Genomic DNA, 11,309 nt, shown 5'->3' with positions numbered 1-11,309 from the left:
GAGGATGTTTCCACTAGTGGGAGTGTCTAGGACCAGAGGCCACAGCCTCAGAATAAAAGGGACGAACCTTTAGAAAGGAGATGAGGAGGAATTTATTTAGTCAGAGGGTGGTGAATCCATGAAATTTATTGTCACAGCTGGCTGTAGATGCCCAGTGAAAGGATATTTTAAAGGCGGAGATTGACAGATTCTTGATTAGTACGGGTGTCCGGGGTTATGGGGAAAAGGCAGGAGAATGGGTTTGTGAGGGAAAGATAGATCACCCATGATTGAATGGCGGAGTAGGCTTGATGAGCTTAATGACCAAATTCTGCTCCTATAACGTATGAACTAAGAATGAGCAATTAAATGCTGGCTGGGCCAGCAAAGCCCAAATCTACATATTATACCTTTTTTCCCTGCGCTGGTTTGTTATTTTTATGTAAGATTCTGCTCACTTGCATTTCTCCTATCAGTTGGTCCACTGAGCACTTCCTCCTCCTGAGCTTCCCACCCGACTGTCCTGCCTCCGTCTCCAGCATCATCTGCTGAACCCCTGTTCATAAGTTATTGGTGCAGAATTAGTCCATTTGGCCCATCAAATCTACTCCGCCATTCAATCATGGCTGATCTATCCCTCCCTCTCAGCCCTATTCTCCTGCCTTCTCCCCAAAACCCTGACACGCTCACTAATGAAAAACCTATCTCCAACTTAAAAATATCTATTGACAAGGCCTCCACAGCCACCTGTGGCAAAGAATTCCACAGATTCACCACCATCTGACGAAAGAAATTCATCCTCATCTCCTTATGAAATATACGTTTCTCTCCAGCGGCTGGGCTTGTATACTCTGGAGTTTAGAAGGATGAGAGGTGATCTTATTGAAACATAAGATTATTAAGGGTTTGGACACGCTAGAGGCAGGAAACGTGTTCCCGATGTTGGGGGAGTCCAGAACAAGAGGCCACAGTTTAAGAATAAGGGGTAATACCATTTAGAACGGAGATGAGGAAACACTTTTTTCTCACAGAGAGCTGTGAGTCTGTGGAATTCTCTGCCTCAGAGGGAGGCAGGTTCTCTGGATACTTTCAAGAGAGAGCTAGATAGGGCTCTTAAAGATAGCGGAGTCAGCGGATATGGGGAGAAGGCAGGAACGGGGTACTGATTGTGGATGATCAGCCATGATCACATTGAATGGCGGTGCTGGTTTGAAGAGCTGAATGGCCTAATCCTGCACCTATTGTCTATTGTCCAGGTGCTCACTGCTGAGAATGAAACAGATCGCTTGTACCTAGTGGCTTCACAGAGGATAATTATTTCTCTGAAGAAGGGTTTCGGCCCGAAACGTTGCCTATTTCCTTCGCTCCATAGATGCTGCTGCACCTGCTGAGTTTCTCCAGCTTTTTTGTGTACCTAACTATTTATCTCGTTGTTCGTTGGGCATTGCCTGGATGTCACCTTCCAGAATAGAAGGTGGCACAAGTTCCGTGAGGTAAACATGGGTGACACCCGTGCCCAGTGGTCAAATGCTGACGGAGGACAGGTTTCTAAAGGGCCGGTGCTGTCCCACTGCTTACTGGAGTGCTGCAGTCACAGTTGTATTTCGCCGCTCACAGATCGGAGCTCTCCCTTACTTCTGTGTCCTCTTATCTTCCCCAGAAATGCTCACACTGCCAGGAGCCTGGCGCTACCCTGGGCTGCTACTGCAAGGGATGCCCTCTCAACTATCACTACATCTGTGCTATGGAAGCAGGTAACGGTGGTGAGGGCGATGGGCGTTCATGGTCACAAGTCATGGGGTGGAGAGGTTGGCCTGGCCTGCCCGCTCGTGGTGGGCAGCCGGAGCAGACACAGCTCATGGGCAGGGTGGTGGGGGAAAGTAATCTGAACCACTTCCAGCACGACCTAGTATTCATGCCAATAAAGGAGTTGTCATGTTGTACACATGCCTCAGTACATCTCGACGTGACCCGTCAGCACCAGTCACAATCCCTGGTGTGCCGATTTTCAAAACTTAACATTTGGGTAGAGTTGCTGCCTTACAGCACCACAGACCCGGGTTCCATCCTAACTACGGGTGCTGTCTGTACGGAGTTTGCCGCGTGGATATTCTGTGGGTGCTTCGGTTTCCTCCCACTCTCCAAAGACGTACCGGTTTGTAGGTTAATTGGCTTAGATAAATTGTAAAAATTGTCCCTAGTATGTAGGATGGTGCTAGGGTACGAGGTGATCACTGGCCGGAGTGATCTCAATGGGCCGAAGGGCCTGTTTTCATACCGTACCTCTAAAGTCGAAAAGCTCTGTTCTGACCATCATTCCCATACTGACCTGGAACTAGTGTGTCAAGTCCAACATCTGTAAACTTGCCTGTTCCTCATCCTCCTGCACCACTGGAACAGACTCCAGCTGAGCGAGTGGGCTCAGAGTTCCAGTAGGAAAGATAATTAGGGCTTTGAATTATTAAAACAGTGTATGGACGTTCTAGTACAGACATCATGGCAGTGGCATGAGGAGTTGAGTATAAAATGGCCAGAAGCCAGGGTCAAATATTGTCAGGAAATGCATCTAATTACAGAGTCCACGCCGACCAACGATCACCCGTACACTAGATCCTGGAGAAACTCAGCGGGTGAGGCAGCATCTATGGAGCGAAGGAATAGGTGACGTTTCGGGTCGAGACTCGTCTTGACCCGAAACGTCACCTATTCCTTCGCTCCATAGATGCTGCCTCACCCGCTGAGTTTCTCCAGCATTTTAGTCTACCTTCGATTTTTCCAGCATCTGCAGTTCTTTCTTAAACAACTAGATCTACCCTACACACTCGGGGCAATTTACAGAAGCCAATTAACCTACAGAATGCGGAAAGGAACCGGAGCGCCTGGAGAAAACCCACACAGGTCACGGGGAGAACGTACAAACTCTGTGCATGCAGCACCTAGAGTCAGGATGTAACCCGGTTCTCTGGCACTGCAAGGCAGCAACTCTGCTGCTGTGCCGTCCCTAGCTATTTAGAAATAGAGCATGAAAAACAAGTTGGATGGAGATGCCTGCACAACGATAGTGAAAATGGATACGTAGAAGATTAATTGGAAACATTTAAAACTGATCCCAGTGTGTCCAGGAAAACTATCTCACTAAAACACAGATTAACCATTCTATTATGGCATTCATGGGTGAATAAATACATGAAGGCTAAAATAGAAAAAATAAATTCAGCAGCGGGACAAGAAAATGTAGAATTAAATTATTAGTGGATGCAAAGCTTGCTGCAGGTACTGCCGGTCAAACGAGAAATCGGGATTTGGGGTCGTTTAGTTTAGAGATACAGCGCGGAAACATGCCTTTCAGCCGCACCGAGTCCGCACCGACCAGCGATCCCCACACACTAATACTATCCTACACACACTAGGGACAATTTGCACTTATACCGAGCCAATTTACCTACATACCTGTACGTCTTTGGAGTATGGAGGAAACAGAAGATCTCGGAGAAAACCCACGCAGGCACGAGGAGAATGTACAAATTCCGTACAGACAGCACCCGTAGTCGGGATCGAACCCGGGTCTCCGGTGGCAACTCTACCGCCGTGCCGCCCAAGTAACTTGCTACTCTAGTGCAGTTTAGAGATACTGCGTGGAAACAAGCCCTTCAGCCCACCGAGTCCGCTCTGACCAGCTGTCACTCCTTGCACGAGCACAATCTTACACGCTAGGGACAAATTACAATTTTACCATTGCCAATTAACCTACAAACCTGTACGTCTTTAAATGTGGGAGGAAACCGGAGCACCCGGAGGAAACCCACGCGGTCACGGGGAGAATGTTCAAACTCCGTACACACAGCACCCGTAGTCAGGATCGAACCCGGGTCCCTGGCGCTGACTTGGAAATGTTGGTAATATTAAATAGTTACTGGTATTGGCTAGAATTCAACATAATCGGCGACATGTTGAAACAACAATTCCAAAATTGAGATTGGGGGCATTTAAATTTGGAGTAAAGAAATAATTGGTAAAAACTAATCGGAAGCATCGAGATTTCATACATTTGTGTATATTACAATATGAGATGCTATTTTCTACCCATATTGTGATTAACAACAATTAAGGCATTAGTGCGTGAGAAATGATGGAATGTGATTGCTGTAGTTTAAAACTGTAGAATTGAATAAACTCATACCTGAGACCAGTTTAAGATTGATAGGAAAATAAAGATGTAATTAAAAAATAATGATAATCAGCATGGATGCAACTTGAATTCAATAAGGGATAGGAAGAGTAGGGAAGGTTAAAATAAGGCACTGAATACTAAAAGTGACCACTTGGATCATTTTATTATTAAAAAGCCTAAATAGGATGGTATATGGTGCTGCTGGTAGAGTTGCTGCCTCACGGCACCAGAGACGAAGGTTCGATCCTGCCCTCTGGTGCTATCTGAGTGGAGTTTGCACATTGTTCCTGTGACCGCGTGGGTTTTCTTCGGGTGCGCCAGTTTCCTCCCACATCCCAAGACCAAGTGTTTGGCCTCTGTAAATTGCCCTTTGTAAGTAGGGAGTGGATTGGAAAGTGGGATAACATAGAACCAGTGTGAACGGGGGATCGATGGTTGGCGTCAACTCGGTGGATGGAAGTGCCTGTTTCCATGCTGTATCTCTAAACTAAACTAAACCACAACAGACAGCAGACATAAAGATCAGTCATAAATCTTTAGCCTTTCGAGATACAGCGCGCAAACAGGCACGTCAGCCCACTGAGTCCATGCTGACCAGCGATCGACCCCTACACTAACACTATCCTACACACCAGGGACAATATACAATTTTACCGAAGCCAATTGACCAACAAAACTATAAATCTTTGGAATGTGGGAGGAAACCGGAGCAGCCAGAGAAAAACCACGTGCACACGGGGAGAACGTGCAAACGCTATACAGACAGCAGCCGTAGCCGGGACTCTTACCATTGTGCCGCACTCAATCTGGGAGGGATTGTGGAAGAGGATTCTCAACTCAGATTGGTGAGGGCTTGAAAGTTCCTCCAAAAAACTGATCCAATGAATTTAAGAGAGAAACAGATAAAAATATGATGGAAGGAATAAAAGGTGTGGTCTTCTATAGAACACAAATGCGCACAATAGAACATTTAGCCAACAAATTCTTTGAAATTTGCAAAACACTCCAAACTCCAGATATTTAATGGACCCCCCCCCCCCTCCCGTTTCCCATGCGTTGCGATCTGTGCCCACTCTTGCCCGGGGTTCAGATTTCACTGACAGCAGCTCATCATCATATTTACTTTTTCAGATTGCTTCCTGAATGAAGAGAATTTCTCCATGAAATGTCCCAAACATAAGGTAAGCTACAAGGCAATCCCTTCAGTGTCATTGTCAATTCCAGCCGGTAATCTGTGCATTCCTAGATGGGGCTAGAAGATGAAGAGATATGTTCCACCGCTCCCAGTCCTGTCCTCCGCACCTCTAGTCTCTCCCAGAGCAGGTACATCATGACTTGGATACAGAGTTGAAAGACCATTGTCTCAGCACTGTCCCATCACTCCATCCTGTGTAAACAACCTGGCCCGTCGGTGTACTTCCCAGTCTGAAGAAGTTCAAGTTCAAGTGAGTTTATTGTCATGTGTCCCTGTATAGGACAATGAAATTCTTGCTTTGCTTAAGCACACAGAAAATAGTAGGCATTTACTACAAAACAGATAAATGTGACCATATACCATGATATAAATATATACACACATGAATAAATAAACTGGTAAAGTGCAAATAACAGAAAGTGGTTATTAATAATCAGAGTTTTGTCCGAGCCAGGTTTAATAGCCTGATGGCTGTGGGGAAGTCCTGAACCTGGTTGTTACAGTCTTCAGGCTCCTGTACCTTTTACCTGAAGGTAGCAGGGAGATGAGTGTGTGGCCAGGATGGTGTGGGTCTTTGATGATACTGCCAACCTTTTTGAGGCAGCGACTGCGATAAATCCCCTCGATGGAAGGAAGGTCAGAGCCGATGATGGACTGGGCAGTGTTTACTACTTTTTGTAGTCTTCTCCAGGGCGCTCAAATTGCCGAACCAAGCCATGATGCAACCGGTCAGTATGCTCTCGACTGTGCACCTGTAGAAGTTAGAGAGAGTCTTCCTTGACAATCCGACTCTCCGTAATCTTCTCAGGAAGTAGAGGCGCTGATGAGCTTTTTTGATAATTGCGTTAGTGTTCTCGGACCAGGAAAGATCTTCAGAGATGTGCATGCCCAGGAATTTGAAGTTCTTGTCCCTTTCAACCATCGACCCGTTGATATAAATGGGGCTGTGGGTCCCCCTCCTATTCCTTCCAAAGTCCACAATCAGTTCCTTGGTTTTGCTGGTGTTGAGGGCCAGGTTATTGCGCTGGCACCATATGGACAGTTGCTCGATCTCTCTTCTATATTCTGACTCATCCCCATCAGTGATACGCCCCACAATAGTGGTGTCGTCAGCGAACTTGATGATGGAGTTCGCACTGTGGTTGGCTACGCAGTCATGGGTATATAGTGAGTACAGCAGGGGGCTGAGCACGCAGCCTTGAGGTGCTCCCGTGCTGATTGTTATCGAGGCTGACACATTTCCACCAATACGAACAGACTGTGGTCTGTGGATGAGGAAGTCGAGGATCCAGTTGCAGAGGGATGTGCAGAGACCCAGTTCTGCGAGTTTGGTAACCAGTTTGGAGGGGATGATTGTGTTAAATGCCGAGCTGTAATCAATGAATAACAGCCTGACATATGAGTTTTTGTTGTCCAAGTGGTCCAGTGCGGAGTGGAGGGCCAGCGAGATCGCATCCACCGTTGATCTGTTGTGGCGGTATGCGAACTGCAGTGGGTCCAGGTTTTTGTCGAGGTAGGAGTTGATTTGCTCCATGATTAACCTCTCAAAGCACTTCATCACCACCGGCGTTAGTGCCACTGGTCGATAGTCATTGAGGCACGTCACCTTACTCTTCTTGGGCACCGGTATAATTGATGCCCTTTTAAAGCAGGTGGGGACCTCAGACCTCAGAAGTGAGAGGGTGAAAATGTCCGTAAAAACTCCCGCCAGTTGGTCCGCACAGGTTTTTAGAACACGACCGGGTATACCATCAGGACCAGGTGCTTTTCGGGGATTCACCCCTCTGAAGGATTTCCTGACATCGACCTCTGTGACTGAGACTGAAATGCCATCACAGCGAATGGGGGATCGGGAAGAAGGCTCTAGACCCGAAACGTCGCCTATTTCCTTCGCTCCATAGATGCTGCCTCACCCGCTGAGTTTCTCCAGCATTTTCGTCTACCTCCCAGTTTGTTCAGTGCTTTGTAGTGAGGTTGATTCAGAGTCAGAGTGAGGCCCATCGCAACATGGAGGAACATCACCTCATATTTTGCTTGGGCAGCTTACAAGCCAGCAGAATGAATATTGATTTCTCTAACTTCAAGTAAACCTTGCATCCTCTCTCTCCATCCCTCCCCCACCCTTTCCCTTCATTGTCCTACTGGTGACTTTCATTGTCTGCAACTTGTTTTCATCTAGCTCACGGCTAACAATGACTCGTTTTCTTTATCATTGTTACCCTTTTGCCTATCTTTCATTGCTCTATATCCCTCTATATCTCATTTATCTCTATATCTATTTATCTCTATATCTCATTTGTTTTATTACTCTCTATATTATCTATTACCATCTCGTTTCCCTTTCCCCTGACTCTCAGTCTGAAGAAGGGGTCTTGACCCGAAATATCACCTATTTAGTTTCTCCAGAGATGCTGCCTGACCCTCTGGGTTACTCCTGCTTTTTGTGTCTATCTTGGATTCCTCCATGTTTTGTTGGTGGATTTTATGATTGTTAAGACCATCTACCCAAGAGTTACAACAGCTTCCGGGAAGGGGGCCTTCAGCCCACTGAATTTGTGCTAGCTCTTTCAAGCTGCCCGTGGTTCTTTGCCAGTATGTTTACAATGTTTTCTTCCACGGATTTTTCACATCTCTTTCGCAGCTTTCCGTTGTACTCGCTCTCCCTGCCCATCCATAATTCCTTATTGCATAAGATATTCCCCCCCCCTAAAGTTTAGTTTAGTTTAGACATACAGCGCGGAAACAGGCCCTTTGGCCAATCAAGTCCGCACCGACCAGCGATCCCCGCACATTAACACTATCCTACACACACTAGTGTGTATACTTTATACTTATACTGCATCAATTAACCTTTAAAAGTGTACGTCTTTGGAGTGTGGGAGGAATCCGAAGATCTCAGAGAAAACCCACGGGGAGAACGTACAAGCTCCGTATCGACAGCACGTGGAGTCGGGATCGAACCCAGGTCTCCAGTGCTGCAAGCGCTGTAAGGCAGCAACTCTACCGCTGCGCCACCTTGCCACTATTCCTCTTTATTTCAACTCTTCAACTAAATACCTCCTTTCAAATCTCCTCACAGTTGCCTCTGACTAAACACAGAACCTCCAATCTATCTATTAGATTATGTTTTTCTATCCCCATAATGTTTCTCATAAATTTATGTTGTGCTTTTTTCCAAAGAGCCTTTGTGGCCTTTAAATGTGTTGTCAAGAATTGGCCAGAATACTCCACCTCAAACAACCCCTCTATTTTATTTGTTTATAGTATGCTACAATTATAATACAGGTCCACCACCGATTTTCTGCCAACTTATTGTCCAGCCGCCTCCTTTAATCAGGACAAAGTAACGAGCACACTTGAAATCTACCCCGAAGACCCTCGAAAATGTGGTGCCTAGGCTGGTTGAGGCGGCCGATCTCGACCTCATTGGGACCTCATCGCGGCCGATCGGCGAGTTGAATTTGCCCCCGCCAGCCCCGGCTGTGGAACTCCGGCCAGGCCACAGCTGGCAGATCCATTCCCATACCCAACTTCTAAGGCCGACTCTGCGGGCCTCATTGAACAAATGTAATCTCAGCCCCGTGGAAGGCCGCGATCTCTTGTCCAGCGAGGCCGGATAATCCTGAAAGACTCTGGAACCAGGGGTGTCGGGAAATCGGTGGTGGACCCGCAGTTACATTAGTTTGACGAATCGCTTTGTTAACCTTCAAGCTTCAACCTTCAAGTATTAGCTTCAAGCGTGTAACACAGGGAGGAATGAGTTAAATGGGGTTTTCTCTCTCCAGCACAGGGCTACAAAAGGTAGCAGCACAGAGCAGTCGGAGCGAGGCTGAGCACAGGCCTCCACTTCTCTACGGACACAGCACAAGCAGGTGAGCAGCCCATTAGAATCTCCAAACACATAGGTAGCAAAGTGGCGCATCTAGTGGAGCTGCTCCCTCACAGCGCCAGAAATCCAGGTACCATCCTGGCCTCGGGTGCTGTCTGTGTGGAGTTTTATGTTCTATCGTGTGACAGCGTGGGTTTCCTCCGGGTGCTCCGGTTTCCGCTTGCATCCCAATGACGTGCGGGTTTGTAGGTCAAATGGCGTCTGTAAATTTGCCCCAAACATGTAGGGAGTGGACGAGAACATGGGATAACATAAAACAAGTATGAACAGGTGATCGATCGATGGTCGGCAGGTACTTGTAGGGCCAAAGGGAGATACAAAATGCTGGAGTAACTCAGCGAGTCAGGCAGCATCTTTGGAGAAAAGAAGTAGGTGCCGTTTCGGGTCGGAACCATTTAGTATAGTTTAGAGATGCAGCGCAGAAACAGGCCCTTCGGCCCACCGGGTCCGTGCCGACCAGCGATCCCCGCACATTAACACTATCCTACACCCACAAGGGACAATTTTTACATTTACCAAACCAATTAACCTACAAACCTGTACGTCTTTGGAGTGTGGGAGGAAACTGAAGATTCCGGAGAAAACCCACGCGGTCACGGGGAGAACGTACAAACTCTACAGACAAGCACCTGTAGTCGGGATGGAACCTGGGTCTCCGGCGCTGCTTTCGCTGTGAGGTAGCAACTCTACTGCTGCACCACCGTGACAGCCCGTGACAACCGTTCTGCAGAATGTGTGGGGAGGGGGGGGGTAAGGAAACTGGAGGTGAGAAATGGCCAGAACAAATTGGGGCTGGCAACAGGTGACTTCAGGAAAGGAGTAGTCCAAAATGGCCTATATTGTTGGCCGGTGGAAGAGGTACTAATGAGAGGTGGGCCGAAGGGCCTGTTAACACTATATAATCTAAACCAAAACAAATTTGAGGTGGGAATTGGAGGGGGGGAGATAATTTTCTGGTACAGAGTATGTAGAGGATGTCAGAGGTTATGGGGAGAAGGCAGGAGAATGGGGTGGAGAAAGAAAGATAGATCAGCCATGATTGAATGGTGGAGAGTAGACTTGATGGGCCGAATGGCCTAATTCTGCTCCTGGAACTTATGAAGATGAGTGGGGGACGGGTTGCAGAGGCGTCAGTCAGGAGAATGAGTGGGATTGGTGGTGTGGGAAGGGGCAGCGTTGTAAGACACAAAATGTTGGAGTAACTCAACGGGACGGGCAGCGGTTCTGGATAGAAGGAGTGGGTGATGTTTCGTGTCGGGGGGGGGGGGGGGGTCAGAGCGGGGCCGGTGAGTGGACGGAGGTTGAGGCGAGGCCTGGTGGCGGTTCAGAGAGGAGCGGGTCGTGAGGATTAGCGCATGGGTGGGGGATGCTCGGAGTAACATGGTTAAAAGAGGGGGAAGATGGTGACCCAGTGGAATCATTACTCAGGTGCCCTGTAGGAGGGGGGTAGAGGAGCAAGGGGACCAAGTGGAGTCAGACCCTGAGGAGTAGGAACGTGCATCGTGGAGGCAGCTGAGCCTGGAACTCGGGTGAGGAGACGGCTCCGGCCCGCTGGTGGGCGGTAGAGAGGCAGGGGTCAGTCGGTGGGAGGGGGTAAAGGAATGGGCTGGCGGATACAGAGTCAGTGGTCTCGGTAAGCGGACGGACGTGGGAGGGACTGGAGTATTGTGTACAGTTTTGGTCCCCTAATTTGAGGAAGGACATTCTTGCTATTGAGGAAGTGCAGCGTAGGTTTACAAGGTTAATTCATGGGATGGTGTGACTGTCATATGCTGAGAGAATGGACCAGCTGGGCTTGTACACTCTGGAGTTTAGAAGGATGAGAGGATATAATTGAAACATATAAGATTGTTAAGGGTTTGGGCACGCTAGAGGCAGGAAACATGTTCCCTATGTTGGGGGAGTCCAGAATCAGGGGTCACAGTTTAAGAATAAGGAGTAAGCCATTTAGAACGGAGACGAGGAAACACTTTTTATCACAGAGAGTGGTGAGTGTGTGGAATTCTCTGCCTGTGATCAGCCATGATCACATTGAATGGCGGTGCTGGCTCGAAGGGCCGAATGGGCCAACTCCC

At 47.9% G+C, this 11,309-nt stretch overlaps 1 protein-coding gene across 4 annotated transcripts in view; it reads left to right on the top strand.

Moving 5' to 3' along the window:
* tcf20 (transcription factor 20) overlaps positions 1 to 11,309 on the top strand; it is an 85,789-nt gene that overhangs the window by 73,691 nt on the left and 789 nt on the right. For 3 of the 4 annotated variants that reach the window (XM_033013425.1, XM_033013422.1, XM_033013423.1), the window contains 3 exons: positions 1,640 to 1,733; positions 5,282 to 5,331; positions 9,131 to 9,217. In XM_033013425.1, the coding sequence (XP_032869316.1) occupies positions 1,640 to 1,733; positions 5,282 to 5,331; positions 9,131 to 9,178 (192 nt within the window). In that variant the 3' untranslated portion in view covers positions 9,179 to 9,217. The remainder of the gene's footprint in view (positions 1 to 1,639; positions 1,734 to 5,281; positions 5,332 to 9,130; positions 9,218 to 11,309) is intronic. The other variant, XR_004410114.1, reaches the window with a different exon arrangement.

The sequence above is a fragment of the Amblyraja radiata genome, chromosome 38 (assembly GCF_010909765.2).
Source record: "Amblyraja radiata isolate CabotCenter1 chromosome 38, sAmbRad1.1.pri, whole genome shotgun sequence".
In the NCBI taxonomy this organism is placed as follows: Eukaryota; Metazoa; Chordata; class Chondrichthyes; order Rajiformes; family Rajidae; genus Amblyraja; species Amblyraja radiata.
The sequence above is the reverse complement of the archived record's forward strand: the minus strand, read 5'-3'. Positions and strand labels throughout refer to the sequence as shown.